Raw genomic sequence first — 24,073 nt, 5'->3', positions numbered from 1 at the left:
ACAAGGTACATTCTGGTACAGGTACCTGTACAGGTACAGGCTGTGCCTGAAGGGCTCTATCCCTTATGGATCAGCTTAGTGGGGAGAAGAACCTGCATCTTAGCAGGGAGTTTCTGAGCACCCACCTCAGCCTCAGGGGAGAGCAAGTAAAGTGGCAAGTCCTGTCCTTTGTAGTCTCCAAACACAACCACTCTTGATCTGTACCTGGCTTTTTTCCAGGCCTCTGTGGTGGAAGAAATCTTCCTCATGTCCTGCCTCACTCCATATAGCTTCACTGAGGCCAACTGCAGTTACTGGTATGTGGCAGAATAATTTCTTCTGTGTAACATAATAAATACATGTGTATTATACCTGTTATGTGCATACAGCAAGGATGCAGCCATAAAAATATGCACCAGACTGCTCTGTACAAAGACAGATGGTATTTATTCTATATTAATTAATATTGCATGCAGAATTTCCTCCCTCTTTAAATATCTTGAACATCCTCTTTCAAAATTTAAATGTACACATACAGATTCTTTTTGTTTTGACAGCTGACTGTTGTATTTTATCTCCATTCAACATAGGTGGCCTTGGTTTGTTCTTAGATGTGTTATCTTGTGTATATTCAGTCTTCCTGTTACTATTGCAGAAATTATTACATTATTACTCCTTTCTACTTAAATCAAGTTAATCGATTGATTTAATCAATTTAAAGATGGAAAACAAACAACAATGCAAACCCTCCTGAAATTTGGAGAGTTAATAAATTAGGTTTGACTGGATTTGTGTCTGCAGGTTTTGGCTTCACTGACCATCACCTTATTTAATAGTTTGTTTTTTCTCAGTCACATGCTTCAGAATAATATTACAGATTAAGATGAAATAGAGCCACTGCTGAAATTTTATTGTTTGGTGTAACTTGTTCACAAATGCTTCTGGAGACACGTGGTCTTTGCCTGCCATTGTAGTTTTACATTGGAACATTTCTGCCTTACAACTGGAGCCACACTTAGACATGGCTAGAAACAAAAAAGGAATGGCACTATCATGGATATTCCAACCCCATTGCTTTAAGGGATACTTTAAAGGAAAGTAGGCCAAAAACTTGACCTATTTTAAAAGACATGGCAATCTGTTCTTTTAAAAAATCTTTCACACTTCATTGAGTCCTTCTCTGTCTCCCATACCATGAAAAATATTATACAGTAGCAAGATTCAGAATTCTTCTCTCTCTACTGCTACCCATACAAACAAACATTGAAAGCTGAAATCTGCAGTTTAACAAATTTATTTTTCTCCATCACTGATCTTGAAGAAGAAATCATCTTAAAAATTACCAAATGCATACATTGAACTAATTAGGTGTAACTAACTAAAATTGCTACATCACTGCACTTTCTCCACAGCGTTAGTTGCAGTGGATCCATCTGGCAACCAGGAAGTCTTAGGATCCATAAAGGATTTTTGCTTCTAGGGACTTCAGTGTTTTGAATTCGAAAACCAGAAGCAGTGAGCCATATTTCTCAGTTATTTTGCTGTTTGAAATCTGGCTGTGAAACTCTGTTTACTTTGTGTTGGACTGCTGCCAGAGGAGGCCTGGTTTCAGCAGATGGTCGTGGAGCGGAGGCCAGACGCTTCCTGCTGCGTCCTGACGAGCACTGATAGCAGCTCCCAGGCACAGCACCCGGGCTGAGAGCAGGAGCTGCTGCCACAAAGGTGGGAAGAGCCCGGGAAGCAGCCCCTGGGGAAAAAGACTTTGTGGAAAAGAGGGTCCTGAAGTGGTGGAGCTGTCAGACAGAAGATGGGTGAAGGAAGAACCGGAGTTTTGACCAAGAGGAACTGAAGTGTTAAAACCAGATGGGAATAAAGCAGTACTGAGGAGATGTGATTGCTTTGATCTTTGGCAGGACACTCCTCTGTCTTGTCAAGAAGAGACTTGAAAGAAGAAGGTCCAAATGGAAGGCTTTACTGTGGTGTGGGTTTACCTGTCTGCTCTCCAGTCTCCGTGTGCAGGGAGCATTTTCCTTTCCCCCATTTCTGAGTGGGGGTGGGGAAGCTCTCTCAGAACAAATATCCTTAATATGTCCTCAGGCTGGGTTTGATCTTTCAAGATGCTGCCTGCTCTCAAGATGAGGAATCAAAGGGCAATGCCACAATCACAGGCACTTGAGTAGCACTGGATTGCTGCCTTGGCAATTTGCGTACAGGAAAAAATGCAAACAAATTTCTCAGGAGGCTGTATGACTTGGAAATCTTCCAGAAATCCTTCAGGCATCAGTAAGATTAAGGACATCCATAGTCTATCTGGGGATTCAGATCTTGAACAAATGTAGCTAAAATTCATGGTTCCCCTGCCATATGGCTCAGTGTTTGGGGATTTGGTGCTCTCCCATTCCCTGCCATCAGATACCTGGAGCCACTGCATTAGTGTGTCAGGCTAATCTGGGTGATGATTTTGTGCAGGTGGCAAGGCCCTTGTGAACTGCAGCTGACCTCTTCTTGCACTCCAGCCAATCTGCAGGTTGGCAATGTTGGATTTTTGTGTTTCCAGTTTACTACTGGATCTCAAAAGGAAAGAAATTCCGGTAAGAATGGCGTGTTGATTGTTTTGTTACATGTCACTTGCATGTATCTCTCCCTCATTGGCCATTATTTACTCAGAATCTCCCCAAAACAGAGTCTCTGGGTAAGCATAAGAGACAACTGACAAGATCAGGCATCTGCATAGTGGTCTGAATAAAAATATTTTTTCCCAAGCTTCTACCTGCAGAGCATCAACATTCAACAACCCCAAAAATGGGGAGATTTGTTTTTAAACCTCATTCAGCCAAGTACCAAAATTTGGTATTTCTTTCAGTGGGAGCCCTTCCTTCCTACTTATCAGTCTTGTACAGGACAGTCTGAATCACCACTGTCATGACCCACTGTCCTCTTCTATGTAGTTGTCTTAGGCTGCAGTAGTTGCTGTCTTTTTCTACTTTATTGACTTCTTCCAACCTGAGGACAAGAATGCAGTGTCTAGGAACACCACATGCCATTTTTAACAGCTCAGAAGCTGAGACCATTTGACTTTACACTGGGACAAAGATTTATTGTACTGTGCAGAGAAGACTATCTCCAGAAATGAAGTTTCAAAGTATCTGTATCCTGGCTGTCCTGGACCTCATGATCATCCACATCCCACAGAGGAAGGGCTCACATCCCATTCATTAGCACCCTAAAGCTGCCATGCAGAGTCTGAAGCCCATTTCCATCACTAGGCAGATGGATGATGCTCTTGCTTTTCTGGAGAAGGGCTCATGATAGCAGGGCCTATCTCAGCCTTCCCCAGCACATTTTTAACATATCCTGGTGGCCATGCTGTGCACCACACAACACTCATTCCCACTCCAAACAGGCGCTGCAAGACCCAGCAAAGCTTAAAAAATTTCTGGTCAAGCAGCTTTCATTGTCATTAAAACAGCCCCATTTTCACTGCCCAGTTTAAACACAGACCAGTTTCTTCTATCAGCTGGCATGATATGAGTTTGAAGCTGGGCTTTTCTTTATTTTTTTTAATAATTGAAACCATAAAAGCTGATGTTTTCATTAAAATTGGTTAGGTGAATTAGTAGTTATTGCACTTTAATTTTACAGATACTACACATGAATGGAGATAAGAAAACAAACAGAACCAAAGTGAAATGTCTTGGGCATAGCTCAGGATACACAGAGACAGACATCCCTAGGGAAGGAGAGTTGCAAAAAGGCATCAAAATGGAGTTCACTGAACTGGCGTTTAAAGCTTTTGGGAAGTCTCTTTTTTTAGCAAGCCTTTAAAGTCAATTATCCTCAGAGAATGTGCTTCATGTTTGTCTTGAGGATAAAGATAGTGAGATTTCATAATTTATCTGGCTCATAGCTCTGAGCCTGCAGGTCCCTGGCCCTGTGCTAGACAAGAGGTGGCAGATCCCTCTCTGTGGGCAGGAGAGTGGGAAAAGCGCCTTCCCCTCGGTGCTGGCTGCAAGCAGGAGAAAGGGCAGCGAGGCATTCCTCCTTGAAAGTGAGAGACACTCTATTCCCCAACTGTCACACACTATTCATTTCCCAAAAAAGCAAAACAAAGCCACGCTGAAGTACAGCAGAGAAAATCCTGGAAAATAGGTTAGGCAGTACTTAAGCACAACTTTTCTCCCCAGAGAGGGCTTGGGTTAGATCTGGAGCTCCAGAAATGGAGGGAAAATAAACAGAGCTTTTGGAATTAACCTGGCAAAATGGAGTTGGCTCCCACCTTTCACAGGACTGCACGGTGGAGATGGTCCTCATGCAGACAGCAGCTCCTTCTCCAAAAAGGCTTTAATTCTCCTTTGAAGATCATGCTTGGATGAATCTCTCTGTCCAGCACAGGAGACTTGGAGTGCTTTTGAGTTAGAAAAGAGGAATTTTAGCACAAGTGCAGCAACATCAGTTTGTAGACAACTAAAATCTCCTCTTTACACAAAACAGAACCTCGATCTCATTTTGGGCTTTTGTGGAATCTTATTTTGGACCTGATGTTCAAAGCCAGCAATAACAGCATTATACTTGAAAGGCTTCACACCAAAAGGCACAGAAAAAAAAAAACCCAAAAAGTCTTTTTGTAGAACAATTGATTGATAGTGAGGTATGGGAGCATAAACATAGCTTTCGAAGCTCATGGACCATTTTGACCACAGAAATGCAACCTGGGAGTCTGGACCACTTGTTTAATCCCTGTGCCAGTTTAATCCTGTTCTGCCCTAAAACACCTGGTGTGATTTCAGGGTGGCACTCGTGGCCCATGGGTGCCAGCCTGGCATGGTATTGAAGCTTTTGCAGAAGTGACCTTTTTATTTTTTTGGTCACATGATGTTGATACAGCTGTAAATAAACATGATTAAAATGATATGTCTTGGAACTAAATTAATGAGAAACTAAATAATTAATTTGTCTTCCAGGTGCTGGTTTAGAATAAAAGCAACACTGAAATGATGTGTATTTTTTACAATTTATTGTAATGGTCTGTGATCCTGCAAACATGATGCACATCTGTTGAACTTTATTCTGAGGTGTAGGGCCATCAATTTCAGTCTGGGGCAATATACAGGCATTGGCCAGAATGATTTTATGGCTTGGATCCCTGTGGGTTAAATTCTGACCAGGCAGATGGGACAGAGACCAACAAAAGATCTCAACAGAAGCAGCCCTGGCTGTGTTGATACAGTTGCTATTGAGTGAAAATTGCCACCTAGAAAACATCACCAAAGACATTCACCCTTGTCTTCCTGTGCCAGTTCATCTGCACACTAGTGTAGTTTTCTTGGGAAAAGCATAATAGTTATGATGTAAAATTTATTACTTTTCTGTTTACTTCTGATTAAAAATTTTACTTGTATTTTTTTCTTCTTTATTTTTTAAATGACCTTCAGAAATTTTCAATTATCATTTAAAAAAAGCCTTTTTTAATGTTTAACAAGAAAGCTAAGGTTTTTTGGTTCTGATGAGAGGTTTTGTAAGGGGAAGATCACCATCGTTGTCATAGCCATTAATGTTCTGATTTTGGAGCAGCGGAGACGTAAGCAAATACTTATTTTTGAAAGGCCTTTGCTTCGGTTGATGACAAAATGCTCATCTCCTAAATTTAGTAATGCTGTGTCTCCATGTGTATATTTATATTATTAGTCACCTTTAAGCCACATTTTCTGTGATCAGCACAGGCCGTGGAATCACTGCACCCTCGTGTCAGAGAGGGCACCCGCATGTCCGCGCCCCTGCCGAGTGCGCCGAGTGTCCGAGTTGGGAATTCCAGCGGGAGCAGACCAGGACTGGAGTGGCTGGGAAAAGAGGGGCAGCAGCGGGGCAGCCTGAGCAGGCTTTGTTACCATAACCATAGAGGGGAGAGAAACAATAACCATGGAATATCCAGTGCAGGAAGGGACCCGCACGGGCCATCGGGTCCAACTCCTAATAATGCCTTTAATAATGGTCACCTTGTATCATCGTTCCTGGATTTAGGTATTTACCTGTCCACTATCCCAGGCTATGCGCTTCCTCTGTTTGTTTTTTTTTTTTTTTTTTTCTCATTAAAAGCCACGACGGCAAGGAACAGAAATATGGCTTGTGCCTGTAGTTCAGAGAAAGCAGCTCTGGCAGCTGCACAATTTAAATTTTGGGGAAATGTTTTCACAGAAAGGTTGTGGGCAAAGGCCGGCGGGACTAATGGCAGCCCGGCTCATGTGTCGGGGACGCACAGGAAGCCTGAGGGCGAGCGATGGCCCGGCCCAGCGCCGCCCGTGCCGCGCTCTGCCTTCCCCCGGGCCATGTGAGCTCGGCAGCACTTGTTATTTTGTTATTCTGCCGGAGCCGCGGCGGAGGGCGGGCCGGGCGCGGGGGCTGCGGGCGCAGCGGCCGCGGTGCCGCAGCTGATGTAATGCTGCTGCCGCCGCAGCGCCTTCACGTGTCTGCGGCGCGCCCGGCCGGCGGGGCAGCGGCGTGTGCGGCACGGTGTGCGCACGGGGACACGGCACACGGGCACACACACACACGGGCGCACACACGTGCTGCTTGCGCCGCCGGGCCGCTCCGGCCGCACTCCGCCCCCTCTCCACCGCGGCGGGGGTCCCGGGGCTGACGGACAGGCCGCTCCCCCCCCCCGCTCCGGCTGCGCTCGCCGCCCCCGGCCCCGGCCGCGGCCCCGGCCCCGGCCCCCTCCCCGGCGGCGGCGGCGGCGCGGGGCGGCCCGAGTGTCGGGCACGCCGAGCCTGCGCACTCGGCGGCCGGGCGGGCACGGCGGCCGCGGGGCGAGGAGCGGCGCGGGGCGGGCCGCGCCGGGCCAGGTGCTGCTGCGGGGCGGGGGAGCGCGGAGCGACCCTGCGCGGGGGCGGCGGGGGCCGGGCGCCATGCGCCGAGCCGCGGGCCGGGCTCGCCATCCTGCGGCGTAGCGGCGGGACGGGTTCCGCCCGTGATGTCCCCCGGGCAGCGGGGCAAGGCGACTCACTCGAGCGCTGCGGCAGAGGCCTAGTGCGGCCAGCGCCGCTCGCGTCCCATGGCCGAGGAGCAGCAGCCGGAGGGGGGGCAGCCGCCGCGGCGGCTCGCCGGCACCCCCGCGCCCGGCGGGGCCCTGCCGGCCCTGGTGCCGGGGCTGCAGGGCGGCGAGGCCAGCGCGCTGCAGCACAAGATCCGCAGCTCCATCTGGTAAGGGCCGGGCCCCGGGCCGGGGGAGCGAGGGAAGGGCCGGGGGCTGCGCGGGGGCGGGGGGGGCGCGGCCGCTTTGTGCGCGGCGCGGAGCACACGCGGGGCCGCGGGCGGGGGTCGCGGCCGGGCCGGGGCCGCGGGCGGTGCCGCCCGGGCAGCGGCAGCACCGGCCCCGGGTGCGGGCGGCGGCGCTGCCCCGCTGCGGCGGGCGGCGGGCTCGGGTCACCTGCCGCGGGCGCTGCGAACGGCGCATCTTGCGCGGCCCCTGCGCTCCGGCCGCGCCTGGAGCGCGCACACGAGCCCCCGGCGCGGCGGGGATGCGGAGCGGGCAGGAAGGCAGCGATTGTGCCGCCTCCTGTGAGCCCCTGTCTGAGTCCAGCCAGGCACTTCAAATGCAGCTTTGGCTGGAGCTCACCATGATTTTCAAGTTTCTGCATAGGAATCCAGGTTATTTTTTGTCGATTTTTCCCCCCTAAAAATTCAATTTCTTAGTAAATCAGCATTTTATTTAAGAATTTTATTTTATGTGTATTGGGGGAACGAGGTGAATCGAGTTTAGCTTGCTGCAAATAAAGCACTTTGTTGTTCTTTGGTTTGTTTGGGTTTTTTAAATTTGCAATAATCAGTCACTTGCAGCATTTGTATTTTATGTATGTTTCTAAAAGCTGCTTTTGGCTAAGGGCACTGATAAAGAGTAGTGAAAGTTGGGAGTTGTAAGTACAGGTTACTCATGTAATGTTTTCCTTTATATACACACACACCATGTGTATTTTATACATACACTCATCCCAATAAAAACATACTGATCTAGCTTCCATATTACGTCATATTACAGTTAAATTCTGTGGTTTGAATGGATGTCGCTGGAAAATAAACAGAATCTAAATATAATTTTACCTTCAGATTTTTTTTATTGTATGACATACTGAAATCACATTTATTATTGGGATGGTGGTTGGTTTTATTTGTTTAAACAGTAAATAATAGTTCACTCTCCTTCATCCACACTTGCTACCTTTTGTTTTGGTCTTCTCTGCAATGTGACCTAGAGAAGGAATATGAACTGCTGGATTTTCTGCCTTTTTGGATCATAAAATCTTCCCACCCTCCTAATTTTTTATGGTATTTAGTGATGGTCTTTTCATGTTTCCTTCTCTTTGCATGAACATGCTGTTTGGAAATGAGCCTCGGAGAGCATGTTTACATTGCATTCAGATTAGGTATCATGTCCAAGTTGAAGACAAAATGGCTACTAAGTAAAACCTCTGCTTTTATTGTGGGTTTTCTTTCCTAGGAAAAAGAGCACATATGTTAGCTTCTGAAATGAAAACTGCTTGTTTGATTCAGGTGAACTTGGTGAATAGCCCAAGCCCATGTTTGGCACAAAGGAATGAAGCATTTTGCTCGGGGTGAGTGGCTCACCTGGTGCCAGGTGCCTGTGACCAGCAGAGGTTTTGCCAGCACCTTGCAGCCCTGTCTCCTGGTACTTCCCCAGGCACTCCTCACCTTCTCAGGGTGTTCTCCTGGCTACCTGCTTCCTGCACCGGGCTTCAACTTCCCTGCTGCTCTCAGGCAGCATCCCTTCCCTGCAGGTTGTGCTGTTGGAATGCAGTATTTGAAGATAAGGTTGTTTTTTATAAGAAAACCTTTTATTTTGAGGTCTTCAAATCTTACATTTCTCTGTTGTGATCAAGCAGTCTTCATTTGAGGTTGGAGTTTAATGTTAATTTGCCCCTTTTGGAGATGCAGTGGTTATTTTGGCACACTGCTGGGGATGTTCCCACTGCTCCCCAGTGAACAGAGGAATCTCTCCTGGGCTGGCACTCTGGGGTTTGCTCTGCCCAGTGGGTGCTGGAGATGGACAAAGTGGGAGAGGTTGTGGAAGGCCCGTTGTGACAATAGCAGTGCACTGCTGTTAGAGAATGAAGTGTAATGTGCAAGGCAGAGCTTCTTCCTCTTTTCTCCTTCCCTCCTCTTCCTCCCCTCTTGCCCTGCTGTGCCAGTTGCATGTGCTGGCAGGTTGGTGCATTCACTTTCCCCTTTGCTTCCCAGCAGGTTTAGCACATCCAGCTCAGCTCTCCTCTCTGTTGTTTTCCCTCTGCCTCCTTTTTTCCTGCACGTGTTTGTGCATAGTGGATGGAGGCTTTTTGTTGGATGTGTTACAAGTTTTTTTTTTGGTTGGTTGGTTTTTTAAAAGGTTTCAGTCTTCAGATTGTATTGTCAATGAAAATAGTAGTATAGCAAAATATAGCAGCTATGTAAATACTGGACTTGAGGATCACAAACAAGTCTGTGCTTGTCCCTCTGCTTTACTGACATATAAATATAGAGAGTGATGCAGGCCACGAGTGGGACAATGAGCTATTCATTATCTCAACTTGTACTTATTTTATTCTGTTTATTAAATTAAAATGCAGTTTGAGAAAAACATATTAAGTAATTGTGTACATGTGGAGTCCCTTATACTGAAACAATAATTTAAGCCCTGGTTGCATTTGCAGGCATGGTCAGTATAGGTACTGAAGACTGAAAAATATGCTTAGTAGGTGTCCAGTCTGTTGGGTGTGGGTGTTTTTTGTTGGGGTGTTTTTTGGCATGTAAGGTGACCACTAGTTTGAGCTGAGGAGGGGAAGATAAAAGAGTGACTTAGCTGTGTTTATAAACAAATCAGGAAGTATTTATTTGCAATACAAGATCACATACAGATATTTAAGTGCTATTTGGTTACAGTAATTGAAGCTCATCGCTGTCTATCTCCATTTGTGTCCTGCCTGCCCCACTTGAACACCTGCATTGAAGGAAGTGGAGGCTGGTTTTGTTCCGTGCTCTGTGTGAGCTGCTCAGGCGGTTGGATGTTCTTACGGTGTGGGTGAAATGGGCAGAAATAATGCTGGATGTCTTTTCCCATTGACGGATTAGAAGTCTAGACAGAGAGAACACGTCTTTGGGAGCCCAGCCTGGCTGATTAGTGTCAGCATGGACGGGTTTGTAAATTGCCCTGGTCTTCGCTGGACACTGGGCCTTAATCTGCCTGTTTTTATTTCTCTTCAGATTCGTTAAAGCTTTCATATTTATTAATAGCTTTTTGTCCAGACGTTGGAGCCTGAGGCGGGAAAACCTCCCTAGTCAGCTGTCTGAGCATATAGACTAATGGGGTTTCACTTATTTCTTCGGGTGAGGGTACTGTATTACCAAGTGTGTGCTATTTGTATATGATGTTTCTGTACCCAGACATATGATGGTGAAGACAGAGTCTACTCAGTATCACGTTGACTTGCCAAGGAATATCTTACAGCTGAAGACAGCCAGCAAAGTACGGATGTAAAAACAGCGTGGCACGAGGATTGAGATGCAGAGATGGCCAAGGGAGGATGGTGTCAGCTGAGGGTCTGTCATCGCTGGCATAAAAGAAAAAGACCAACAGTTTTAGGCAATTTAATCCCTCTGCTCACTGTATTAATCCAAAATCCAGTAGCTGTGAACACTGAAGGAATGGACGGGTCTGCTTTCTTGTTCACTGTTGCGAGTAACTGGTGATGGTTCTGCAATGAGCGCTTGTTTACCATTGTAAACAGTAATCTGGTGCTTGCATCTGTGCATGGGTTGGCCCCAGCTTCTTTCACCTTGCCTGCATCTCAGCTCTTTTTGTCCTAAAGGCATCTGTTAGGATTTGAATATAGCAATTCTGCTTGAGAGATTAATTTCTCTCCTTCTCCGCCCCAGTGTCTGGTGTGTAACCAAGCTGAGGACCCGGCAGCGTGGAGTGACAAACACAAAGCGCTGCATTTGCAGCCATTTCAGCTGGACGTGGGTGTGGGTTTCAGACCCATAATTTTTGTCCTCAAATTGCTCTTCTAGCTCGAAGTTGTATTGGAAAACCACGTGAGCGAGTCTGGGCAGTGCCTAAATTCTGTGTCCTAATGCCCAGTTTGTCTCATGTTGAAGAGAGTAGGAGGTGAATTGTGCCCTTGTTGCTTTTGGGCTCTTGGTATTGTGCAGGAGAGCCAGATTAGCTGATTGTAACACCAGTGTGTTCCAATCTTTGGAAAGCTCCATTCTTTTTTATGACTTAGAACATTCCTGCTCCCTCCTGCAGTGGCATCCATCACTCCTCATTAGGCATTGTCAGCAGGCGTGGATCGTCACTTAGCTGTTGGCAGGGCCAATGTTCTGCAACTTGGGAAATGCCATTGAGGTTTTTCATAATAGGAATTGCTACTTATTTGTGTAGTTAGGTCAGCAGAAAAACTGATTGACAGTCTTGATATTTTAATAAAATGCCTGGCAATGAAGAGGGAAGCTTGAGGAGTATGTGTTTCAGGCTTTTAGCAAATGCAGATGGATATACCTTTTTGGTAGTTTTCTTCTGCAGTTGAAGTTTCTGTGTGTATTTTTTTTAAACGAATATTTCTTGAGTCAGGTTGGATTAACATGTAAATCAATCCATCTGCATTTTCTCTTTTCCTTGTAGCTTGGGAGAGGGAGATGGGAAATAAGAGTAAAAAACCCTAACATAATCTTCAGTATTTAAGTAGCCTGTCAAAATTGAAAGAACTCAAAATTTCCTCTGATTAGAGTACTTGTGTTTATTCTGTGCCCCCAGCTCAAAATGTAGTGGCCATCATTCCCTCCTTCATCCCACCTCCATTGTTGGAGGTGGGAAACAGATTATAATTCTTCAATTACAGATTACTGGTTTCTGTGAAGAAGATCAAATAATTATCATTGACAAGTGTACAGGCTGCACTCATTTCACTTAATCTGTGCTACATCAGAAATGTGTTTACCTCCTTTGAAAAAGTACCTTGGGCCCCTCAGCTGAGAGATGTTGTGTAAAACTGCAAAGATTTCTTGTCACTGGCTCAGTTTTCCCTGGCTTCTTGGTTCCACTGTTTCCAGGTGATGGCAAGGTTTGCCTGTCCTGGATGTGTTTCCTGATATGGTGTATAAGCAGTCAAATACATAGCAAAAAATTGAGCTGTGGACCATATTTTAGAATAGTTCATGGTGATTTCAGGGAAGGTCACCCCTCCTTGGGCAAAGCATTTGTCAGTTTGTCATTCTCCTTCACATTCTGCTTCCCCAAATGGATAGGAGCAGAAAGTAGAATTTGTTTCATTTCATTCCACCTGGCTCTGCAGAAGTTCCCATGTAGTTATTGTGGAGGAAAAAATACATTTCTGAGGTGAGGGCCAGCTTCTAGGAAAGATGTTTCCATAAAATAATCCATCCAATCACTTTATGTGCCTAATTCTCTTACTAAAAACAAAATTTAAACCAAGATGTAACCATCTGTGGTGCAGAAGTCATGAATTAGGCAAAATAAATCCTACAGTTTGTCCTTTCCTCAGCTTGACCTCTCCTGGAGATGACCTCTGTGGCTTGTTCAGAGACCTTCACTCCTCTGCACAAGGGCAGGTACAGCCTTTATCTGTTACTGCACATTCCTGAATGCAGGGAACCCCCCAGAAGAATTGCTTCTCAGCCAAGCAGGGTCTGGAAGCTTTCAGTGTTCCCTGCTGCAGTGCATCCTGTGCTCCTGGGAAGGGCTCAGCAGGCAGTGCCAGGGCACAGGCGTGGCAGGAGAAGCAGCTTCCCAAAACGGGGCACGGCCACCACAGTGCTGCAGTTTCTAGGTCAGCAGGTGTGGAAGCCAATTTGGTCTCCAGGCGTTTTTACAAGGTTAGAAAATAAACCTGAGTGAAATGAATGGTGACCTTTATGTAACCTTTGGAGAATGGAGCTGAGGTTTTATTGAATATCCTGGCCCTGAGTTGGAGGGAATAGCTTTGCAGAAAAAAGGTCTTTGTAAACCTGCTTTTAGGAAGAGTGGATTTTTCACTCTTGTTTGTCAGTTTTGTTTGTCCTTCTTTCTTGAAACAATAGAATCTAAAAGCTCTGTGGGGGGGAAAGCACTATTCAAGTGATAAAAGATATGGATAAGTTTTACTGTTGTTCATTTGGAGTGCATTGGAATGCATACAATTGTTGACTTCACAGCATCAAACATACGCAATTCCTTGTTTCATAAACATTTCACTTTCCACTACAGGAGTTTCTTCATTGAAGCAAGTCAGATGGTGTGATGTGGTTCAGAGCAGCAGTTCCAATGAGTCCTTAATAAACACAGAATTGCAGGATTGCCATCCCACACCTCTCTAGCTGGGTTGCTTGCCATTTAGGAGAGTTCTTCATTATTTACATATGTTTGTATGCCAGTGGCAAGTAGGAATCCAAATCTCTACCTGAAAAGAACACTTGGAATCCTCCCCCTGAAAGTTTCTGGATATTGTATAAATTAATCAGAAAGAATCATATAATTGGGTGAGATGACAGTACTGCTCAGGTTGGGTGATCAGACTTGTACTGAAGCACTGATTAATCTTTTAATTAATTGAAGCTTGGGGTGGTTTTGTTAGTCTTTTTTTTTTTTTTTTTTTTTGTGTGTGTGTATAGTTTTGAGAGCAAGGGTTGAGCTTAATGTTTTTATACAGATCCCATAACTTATGTATGTTGCCTTCTCTTGTTACTCTACTCAGCTGCTTGCCAAACAGAAGTATTTGGAGGAGGGCCAGAGCTGCAAAATTCAGATCAGGATCCAAATTTGGATTTTTGGTACAAGCCTTTCTAATATCTAATATTACAAAACCTCATATATAAATAAGGAGCCCTTTATTTTTAAGCTATGATGACAAGGACAGGGAGGTGGCTTCCTTGCTCCCCTCTGGAGCAGTCCAGGTAGAATGCTGCACTGTGTGTTACAAAGCTATCAGCAGTGATTCAAAAGGTAAATTGAATAGATAAAGCAATGAGTGCACTATCACCCAGAAAGACCCTGAGCAAAAGGCCAGCACAAATTGGTGCTTTCAAGCCAGTGAGAAGAGTCCCTAAATCTAAAAATTCTGGAAGTGGTGGGATGTTTTGTGGTGTTTTTAGATCTTTGGGAATTTCAAGGGTTTGTTTTGTTTTGTTCTAAATGGAGTTAGCCAGTATCTCAATTTTAATGCTTTCTTGATTTAATGGAAAAAGGATTATCTCTCATCAAGTAGGATGCTTGTTATCAGCTGCTGTGCCATCAACAGGCTTTCAGTAAGCTGCCCAGTGTTTTGTGTTGTTGAATGTTTAATCATTAAGACAGTGGAAAAAAAACATTCAAAACTTCAGAAGTATTTTCCTTGTTGGTTCTTTTTGATTGCTTGTGGTTGCTGTGGTGGCACTGTAGGTGTCAGAGGGTGGGGAGGCTGGGGTGCTGCAGGGCTGGGGGTGGCTCTGGCTGCTGGGACCTGCACCCCATGAGCTGCTGTCCCTCCCCACTGTACCCCAGAGGCCCTGCAAGGGCAGCCCAGGCTGTTCCAGGGCAGCACACAGCCCTGCCCTGCTGCCTGTGCTCTCCACAGCTGTGAGTCCCACTCAGCTTTTCCCTGCTGCTGCCTGGGACTGCTGCCCTTGCCCATTGTCAGGTACTTCGAGTTTGGGAAGAAAATCTTGTTCCTAGGGAGAGCTTGTTTATTAAATGAGGCATATTTGTATCCCCCCTGAGAGGCAGTTTGTGGTTAAATGTCAAGGTCTGTGATCAGTGGCTGTCCTTTCTGATGGATGGCCTCACAGGCATGCAGCCCATCTGTATTTCTTAGTCACAAATTCCTAAGTGCCATTATAAGGTTGTTGGGACACCTGTGGGTGAAAAAGTTAGATTGCCCTGGAAAGCAGGAATTGCAGTTCATGACTTTGCATATAAAGCAGTGAACTGTACTGTTTTTAAAGTGGTCAGCAATACAAACTGTTGGAACTTTTTCTCAGTACTAATGAGGTTGCCTTGTAAGTATCTACCACAAGCATCCTTTGGACAAACAAAAATTAGTGTGTGAGAAAAGTGTGCTGGGTAATAGGATGGGCAGTTTCTTCTCCTGTCTTTGCCTTACCACCTTCTTGCCCTTGTTTAGAAATCACTTGACAATATCTGGAGTAGTCTTTGTGACTTCAGTGGAAATATTGCTGTGTGCCTTCTCCCTTCCTCTTCAGAACCACTGCTGCATTAAAATACAGACTGGAAAGGCTTTGCTCAGTACCACAAGTGGTAATTCTTTGAAGGCCTCTAAATTGAAAAGCTTTAACATTTATTTAATATTTTTGTGGATGGAATTTTAGTCTTGTTTTTTAATTTGCTCTGAAAAAAATGTGACAGCTCCTTCTTCCAGAACCACATGTTAGTTTTATTGCTAGCTCAGTGGAAGAAAGTACTCCAGAGGCTTGGGGGGGGGCTTATTAAACCAGGGGGAGAATTCTGCAAGGGAATTCTGGATCCTGAGTGGATGCAGAGTCTGGAGGCAATGTGAAATTGAGACTTGAGTGCTGGCCATCCTCAGGCAGCAGCAGTTTGTTGTGTGTGCTGAGGTGTGCAGGCAGCAGTTTTTTGGGCAGGGGATGCCCATGGCTGCTCTGTGCTCCATGTGCTGCTGTGCTGGCTGTGCCTGAGGCACCTGTGAGCTGCCCAGCCCTTGGTGAAAGCTGCAGCTCCTTCTGCTCTGATGGAAATGTCTGAAGAAAAGGCTAAAAATAATTTTGAGCTGTTTTTGCAGGAGTCAGACTGTACCATAGAAACTTTTCATCCAAGCTTTGACAAAGTGTGACAAAGTGTGAAAATTCCTTTCATTAAGGTTGGTCAATTTTCTTTATGGCTTGATTTTCTTTCTCTATTAAGCCTTTTGACATGAAAAATCGAGGGCCTGCAGTTGCTAATAGAGGCCATATTAACTAAATGAATTAGCTGATATTTAAAAGACAGTCAAGTTACTCCTGCCAGTAATCAGAAGCTGCACACCTGGAAGCACATTTTTTTGAAGAGCTAAGCCAGCTTTTGGCTCCAGGAGCTTGCTCTGCAACTTTACCTTCATTATGCTTGATTCCAGTGGTGCAGGTCAATCACTGACTCCTAAAAATTTGTGAAATGAAATGGCAGCTGAGGGAAAAGTATCAGCCTCTTCCATTCAAAAATTGAGTGAAATGGGAATGATAGAGTTTTAGAATGCAAGAAATATCCCTGGAAAATTCTATTTTGAACATAATTCATTGGTTGTTGGGAGATAGCTTGCTGAAACAAAATACTTGGAAATGCTGGTGGTTTGTGTGTGTTTAATTACACTGGACAAAGGTTTGTCTAAACTCAGTTCATAGTGAATCTTCAGTTAAAAATTAATCTTGAGCATCATTTTATCATGCAAAAAAATGCTAAAATGCTGACCCTTAAGATTTGGTAACCTGTATAATTTACCTGTGATCCATGAAGGTATCCAGACACCTCTCTTATTGATTACTTCTGAGTGAAGCCAAGTGTTTGATTACCCTGTAGATCCTTTTTCATTAATAACAGCTAAAAAAATGGTAATAGTCTTGAGCTCTAAGGCTAAGAATAAACATGAAACAAAATACTTTGTTCAGTACCAGTGAGTTTAGGCCCCACTTAGCTTTCATGGAACATACCTGCATGAACTGCATCTTTCTCACTAGCAGCTTATTTCTCTTGGAGGGGGTAGGAATGTGGGTTCATATATCACTGTGGTTTGTACTATCAAGTTGGTGAAACTTATAACTTGATTGAAGAAGTTTAGCTCATGTACCATGGTTCTGTGTGTGGAAGCCTCTCTGTGAATATTTAGTCACCCATGTGTGCACTGGGATGCTGCTGGTGAATAGCTCCAGCTGTTTAGGGTGAAAATACTTGCAATGGGTAAGTGTTTACAGTGCAGAACTAATGATTGTTATTTGTCACTTCACAGTGATTCTTGTCACTTTAGTGAAGTTCTTAGCTGCTGCTGACATGGCTTTAAATAGCAGTAGCTTTGTAGTAAGTGAAGCCCAGTGTAGGAGATAGCTCCAGTGTGTTGTTTTCTTCTGGGATTTGTCAAATTCAGAAAGGTGAGTTGCAGTTTTGGCTCAATCAGTTCAGCTCCTGAGCAAGGGAGTGGCAAAGCAGCATATAGTTCACTGTGAAAACTGAAATCAAACTGTGTTACTAATCAGGAAAGGACATTTTCATTCTCGTAATGTGGACATCTGCTCTCCACTGCAATGTTTACACATGATGTGATTCACAGGAATGAAAATCCAGATTAATTCTGCAGTGCTCTTAAACAGTCTCCTTGTGGAAGGACCCCTCAGACAAGTAATTGTGGGTAACATTAGTATGACACTTACACAGAAGCATAATTCAGTGGCTTGTTAGATGCTGAAAATATGTGGTAACCTTCAGGTGAATGACAACAGCACTGTTATCCTGGTGGGTGTTGCTTTAGAACTGTCTACATGCATCAGAATAGAATTCTCTGAAAGCCAGAAATTTAGTGCAGCTTTTCTGAAATCTGATCTAGATTTAATCAAGGACAGCCTTTTCTGGTTTTTACTCTTTTACTAAGTAAGTTGTGGTGTAACTGTGCAGCTCCCAGGGATGTTTGCAATGTACATGCTATGAATAATGAATCCATGCAGGTATTCTATAAATTGTCTGAGTAGGGTGCTAAACTCAGTGGCCTGTGTGGCTGTGGTGGCTTCAGTAATTTTTACTAGGACAGGTCATATGCCCTATGCTGCATTTTCAAAAGAAAACCATGACAATATGAAAACTTCTGAAATAAGTATCAAAATGCATATGGATGATGCTGTGCCTGCAAAGCAGATATATTACTTGAGAAGAAGATGGCTGAGTTGTTAGGTTTTTGGGTTCTGTCCCCCTGGTTGCCTGTAGAAGTAGGATGGCAAGGCAGCAAACTGGCTGTGCAGGGCTGTGTGAGGTACCTGTTGGACAGAGTTAATTTGCCACCTAGGAGTGATTGCAGTTGTGTTTAAACTCAGCTTTTTAGGTGCAAACTGAAATAGATGCATGCACATATGAACTTACACGGCTTTAGCTTGTTAAATTTTGTGCAGCTTACAGGTTTAGACAGGTTTTTGAGTCTGCAAGTGAGCTAAAGTTTACCTGGTAGGCTGGGGAAGCTCAAATGTATCAAAATAAATCCTTAAGAATGGGAGTAGCATGTGTTTGTAACTCTTCTGAAGATCCTAGTTTAGGATTTCAAACCATTTTAAAAGGTGCCACATAGATTATTTTTTCTGCCCCCAGAAGCAGAGGGTGGAAAGCTGATGAGTTACACTGCTTTAGCATTCAGTGAACTGACCTTTGAGATAGGCAAGAGTCTTCTGGCTACTTGCAGTTTGTTTGCAGAGACCAGGCAGCTTCTGTGCCTAGAGTGGGATGAAGCTGGTAAGAGGTGAGTGGGAAGTGCCTCTGTGCAGGTGCAGGGCTGGAGGATGGATGCCTGAAGGAACATGTGGGAGCTGAACAAGGGGAGCCCTCTGAGATGGAGGTTTTATGGCACCATCAGGCAGCAGTGCCATGTTCACCCTGCATGTGCTCACCTGATAGTGAGGCCAAGGGCAGGAGAGAGCTCTGGGATGTGCCAGTGAGCAACATGGCACAATTTGGGAGAAGTTTCTTTTCCTGTGGTAGTGAAGCCGTGCCCATCTAGCAGGAAAGAAGTGAGTGACCCTTTTAGCAGGCAGTTGCTTGGAGAGTGCATGTAGATACTCAGGGCATTACTCAGCACAGGGAAACCTAAGAGGCTGCAAGAATTGAATTCTCTGCGAGTCAGCAATTGGGTACAGGTTCCTCAAGTGGAAAAAAGGGTGCAGAGGAGCTATGTGGTGGACAGCCATGAGAGAAAAGGGAGCAGGGAGAAGGAGGAATGCAGAAATCAGGGCAAAGCAGGGGTAATAGGATGTTGCAAGCAGCACTGGGAGCAGAGGGCTGGGTAAAAGCTGAGTTTGTTGGCAGAAGGACAGGCTGGTGCCTATGGGGGAGTGTTGAGTGTGGAGGGGAGAGGAGGATATCTGTGGCATGGAGGAGGGACAGAGTGTGCCAGGGGAACCCTGCAGGCTGAGCTGGGTCTCCTCAGTGCAGTGTCTGTGCAAGGCCCAGGGCAGCCCCTGCATTGCTGCTCTGCTCCCCAGGTGTGCCAGGCCCAGGGAGGGGGGCTGGCTCTCCAGGCTCACTGGGATGGACACCATTCCAGCTGCTCACCCTGCAGCTTTTGGGGAGGGGATGGCTCTGGGTGCTGGCTGGTTGTGACTCCAGTGGTGTGTGGGGCTCTGCAGGGCAGGGGGGGCTCATCTGCTCCCTCAAGATAAAACCACAGAAGAGCTTGGAGAGACTGGGGTGTGGCACTGCAAACCTGTGACAGCCCCTGGGGATCAAAGCAATAGGGAAATGAAGAGGTACAGCCAGCAGCAGCAAATCTCTCTGTTAATAGAATTTAACCAGGATAGCTGTGGGTCTAGAATATGTTGAAGGAAATAATGTGAAATGAAGAAACCCAGTTTGTATCAGCAGGTTTAAATCTGCCATGCAGGCAGGCACCTGGATTGGGAAGCACGTGTGGCAGCAAAGCCTTGCTGCAGAGCTGCTGACACTGGGAGCTGTTCTGTTCAATTCAGCTGAGCTCTGGGCTGTGCACAGTAAACACAGCCCTGTGCAGATTGGTACTTTTTTGGGTGTGTGTTGCATGTAAGTAGAGTGGTTTTTTTCTTCCTATTTCTCACATGAATATTGTTTTGCTCTGCCACCAGCTGTCTGTAGGCACCATTTCCCAAGGGAAAGGCAGCAGAGGACCAGGTCTGACCTGTGGCAGGCTGTGATGCACAGGAAGGTGCTGCCTTCCTCCTCCTCAGCTTGCTGGCTCTGCAGGCATGGAAGAGAAACAATTTTGTGCACATGTTTAATAGATGCATTTAATTTCCTGTTTGGTTTTTAAGTGCTGCTGAGGAGTGTCACCCCCCTAGTTTCCCTAGGCATCCTTTCTTGGAGCCATGTGGGACAAAGGCTGGAGAAAAATGCCAGGATCTCTCATGGTTGGTTTTACAGCACCTCCAGTTCAGAGCCTTCAGTAATAATGTTGTGGTGGAGCTTCTGATGACCTCAGCTGAAAATAGCACAGCAAGTCTCTTAGCTATCTATAGACTGGATTCTGAAGCAGCAAAAAGTTGATTTGTTTTTCTCATGATTAATTTTAAACCCCACAGTTTTCATTGTGGAATATGTAAGTTGTTGCAATGGATGATTTGCTGTTTAGCCACAAACCTGCATGTCTGGTGACTGTTTCCATCTTTTCTGCTTTCAGTGGGACATTCCTGAGATGAAATTTCTACTGAAACAATCTTTTTTCATGATACTTTTTTGAGATTGTAGATGTTAGTAATAAATATAGGATGCAGCTCCTCTGAAGTCATATTATCTTCCCACATCCTGTACAGAGGGCACTGCATCCTTGGAACAGAATCTCCTGCCTGAGTGTAACAATATGCACTGATTTTAATTCAGAGCAGTGCTGAAAGAACCAGGGTGAGAGCTGTGTAAAAGCATTTTCTTTGTCTCTTCTCAGAGTTCATTACAGTAACTTGTGGCAATATAGTGAATTTAAATAAATGTAAAAAAACCTCCAACTCCAGGAACCTAAATGACTGTCGTGTTGGAATAGAGCACCTGGCAGTGTGTGGTTGTTGCAAGTTCTTCCCAGTTATTTTAAGAATAGTGGAACAAGCCTGTAGCATTGAATACAACTAGATTCCTTCAGGGAGCTGAAAGAGATGTTTCCAGACCTACATTTCAGACACAGGTATTCTGATGTCTGCTGGCTAATTATTTCTTGGCAGTTCATTACATTGGGCTTTGTTTGAGACTTGGGCATTTCATTAGCAGCCTTATCTTCCTTCTTTGTTCAGCTGTTTGTATAGTTGGCTTTATTTATACTCATAAAATGATGATAGTGTCAGAAATGGTGGAGGGATTAAATTTTTATCCTCTATGAACTATTTTAATTGCATTATTTTAGTAACAAGTGTTGAAGTCATGTTTTTGACACATTTTAACCTGCATTAACTTCAAGGCATGCTGAACCACTAAGTTTCTCAGCACTGTGATGTAGCATTGCTCCTTCTTGTGTCTGATGGAAAACTGGTTTTGCTTATTCTCTCTGGTGAGTGGAAGGAGGTGGGTTAGGTTACAGGAGGATGAAGTAGTTGCAGCTCACCCTTTAGCTGCACTCTTACTGGCTTGCTGAGTGTTTGGCTCCTGATTTTGCTGAGAAGGGTGGCTTGCCTGGGATTGAGGAGGAATCTGCCTTCAGACTGAAAGGTGAATGTTGGTGAATACTCACTTTATTTACTTTTTGAGGCCTGAGAGTTGGACACTTTCTACATTTCCAGTGGACATTGCTCTATTTTTATACTTCTAGGGAAAGAGTGATGCTTCGTGTGCTTGTAGGATGCAGCAGTTTGTCTGGTGTTGAGCGTTCTGCAGTGTTTTGCTGGCTGCAGTGGCCGGTGCCCGGGGCTGGACCCTGTTTCCCCGGGAGGAGCAGTGCAGGCAGGGACAGAGCCCCTAGGTGGCATCAGCAGCCTCCTGGTTTTTGGTGGAGAGGATGGGAGGGTTCCTGACCCTGCCATGCCCACCTGGGCTGTGCTGCATTTGCTCAGTGCTGCTGCAGCTCTCACACCAGCTCAGCAATATGGATCCTCGTCATTTTGCTAATTTCAACAAGTTTCAACCTCGTGCAGCTCTGCTTTCTAAATATTTAATTGAAATGCTTTTACAGCCATTTTACTTCTTTATCACTGTGAGCCAAGCCAGACAATGTAACATGGCATATGTTAAGATGTTAATTGAGTAGCAGCACACATAGGCGGCTGTTTCATAATTTTCTCCTTAGATGATCCTTGGCTCCAGTTTAACATTTCTTTGTGCTTCTGAGTGGAAGGTTATATAAAGATATATTTAGAGCTGTTAGTCTAAGAAAGAGAAGCATTAATTCAGTAAGATTAAGAATTAAGGGCTGATTGCTGCAGGCACTGCTGGGACACAGTGCTTGTCGTGGTAAGGATGTGATAATAGTACCTTTCTGATAGTACCACTTACTGTAATGGGCTTGGTAATCCTTTTATTGAGTGGTTCCTCACAGCACACAGAGTAAATAGAGATTTTTTTAAAATTTTTTTTTAAATGTCACCTGATGTCACCAGAGTTGTGGAATTCAGATTGAATCTTTCCAAAGGGGTATGTGGTCAGTTTAGTAATGACCCTCCCTATTTTAACATGGCTTTCAGAAAGATGACTTTGCCAGAAATGTTGGTACTTTGTCGTGGAGTCTGACTTGTTTTCCTTGGGAGCTGCTGGCTGGGGTGTCCTTCTCCTGTGTTTTCAGGTGTAAAACACCAGGGCAGCAGTGTCACCAGTACTGTCAGGGCAGTGTGTGCTGCCTGTGAGCCACTCAGAGCTTTCCTGTGGCCTGAACAGTCCCTGGTGGGTTTTTGGGTTTGTTCTGGTTTTAATGTTTTTCCAAAGAAAATTTATTTTATAACTTTGTAAACATTTTTTCTCTCAGATGGTTGAGAGGGTGGTTTGCAGTCTGAGGGAATAACTAGGTAACTGTGCCCATGGTAAGTAACTGCACACTGGGCTTTTCTATTTTAGTTGCAACTGTTTGCACTTAAGTCCTGCACGTTGGGTAATAATGTAACTTAATACACCAGTACTGGAAACTGGGAACCTGCAGGGGGAACCTGCTGTCTGGTCAGGAGTTAAGCCCTGCCTTCCTGATGTATGGCTCATGGAAAGTAGTTTCTTTTCATCAATTGCATTATGCTTTGGCAGAAATAATGTTTTCTCTAGGCTGTCCAATAAGTGCCAAGCACATGAAACACAGGGGCTGTTTTTGAGAGGATGTTTCAGTTCATGCAAATATTTGCAATCTTGGGCTGAGTGGGATACAGACTGTGGCAATTTCACTGAATGCAGCAAACTTTTCATCAAAAGGGCTTCCCACATATGACCACCTACTCAAACCATTATTAAATTTTGCACAACAAATTGTAGCTCCACTTGTCTGCTGAGTTTGGTTGAACTGTTGTTGACATCCTCCTCTGTTTGAGGAACAAGTCCACTCCAGTGCCTGAATGGTGAGAGCAGTGTCCTGGGTGACTTTTGGAGCTGGGAGGTCTCCCCTGACTGAGCAGAACAGTGATGTCCTGGAGGTGCTGCTGTCCCACTTGTGCCAGGGACTCAGCCTGGACCCCTCTGGCTGCATCCTGCTCTGGACATGTGCCCCAAGAGGAGCTGTGCTGCAGGGTGGGTGCTCAGAGGGGTGTTCACTGTGCTCCAGTGCTGGTCACTGCTGCCTTTGGTAGGGCCTGAATGCTCTCAGCTGCAAAGCTGCCCAGGGTTGTTTCAGTGCTGTGCAGACTTTGGGAAGGCTCAGGGTTAACCAGGCAGTAGCTGATAAATCCAAGGGCTTTCTTTTATTTCTCCCAACCATCTCCCTTTTTCTGGTCTCATGGACATAAGGCTTCTCTATCCCTTGTGGTTACATGGCTTCTCCTGTGAGCAGCATTAAGGAGGTGCTTGTGCTCAGAGCAACTGGATTCTGCCACTTCTGGCAATAAAATAGTCCCATATTTCTCAGTGCAATTCAGCTGCCTCTTCCTGAAAGTAAAGTATTGCTTAATTAGAGGAAGGTTGGCAGCATCTGGTTTTATGCCACTTAGAAAAAAAAATTGCACCTCCTTGCCTTATTCTGCTCTTTTTCCCCTCTCTCTCCCTCAGTGCAAAGTAAACTCAGCTGCTCACCTGGGAAGAGAGCATACTCCTCATTCTGCCCATGCCAAGTCAGGGCTGTTCTGAGCAGAAATGCATAAATAGGTCAGGGAAAACTTACTTTGGCAGAAGACAGAGAGCAGTTTGAGGAAATACTTTCATCTAATTTCTCCCTATCTCATTCTCCCAAAGATCATTTCAGGAGCTTGTCTTCAGTCTTTAGAAGCTTCAATTGCTACAGCCTTTGAAAGTTACCTTCAA

The 24,073-nt window shown here is 45.2% G+C and overlaps 2 protein-coding genes across 2 annotated transcripts in view; both read left to right on the top strand.

Moving 5' to 3' along the window:
• Positions 1-6,803: 6,803 nt before the first annotated feature.
• DNAAF4 (dynein axonemal assembly factor 4) overlaps positions 6,804-24,073 on the top strand; it is a 227,520-nt gene continuing 210,250 nt past the window's right edge. The window contains exon 1 of the mRNA XM_079317705.1: positions 6,804-6,809. The gene's annotated coding sequence lies outside the window, so the exon portion shown is untranslated. The remainder of the gene's footprint in view (positions 6,810-24,073) is intronic.
• Positions 6,833-24,073, top strand: part of RFX7 (regulatory factor X7) — a 45,132-nt gene continuing 27,891 nt past the window's right edge. The window contains exon 1 of the mRNA XM_079317693.1: positions 6,833-7,176. Coding sequence (XP_079173819.1) covers positions 7,028-7,176 — 149 coding nt within the window. The 5' untranslated portion in view covers positions 6,833-7,027. The remainder of the gene's footprint in view (positions 7,177-24,073) is intronic.

The sequence above is a fragment of the Erithacus rubecula genome (genome assembly GCF_903797595.1).
Source record: "Erithacus rubecula genome assembly, chromosome: 14".
NCBI classification, from domain to species: Eukaryota; Metazoa; Chordata; class Aves; order Passeriformes; family Muscicapidae; genus Erithacus; species Erithacus rubecula.
This window is presented reverse-complemented; position numbering and strand designations above follow the sequence as displayed.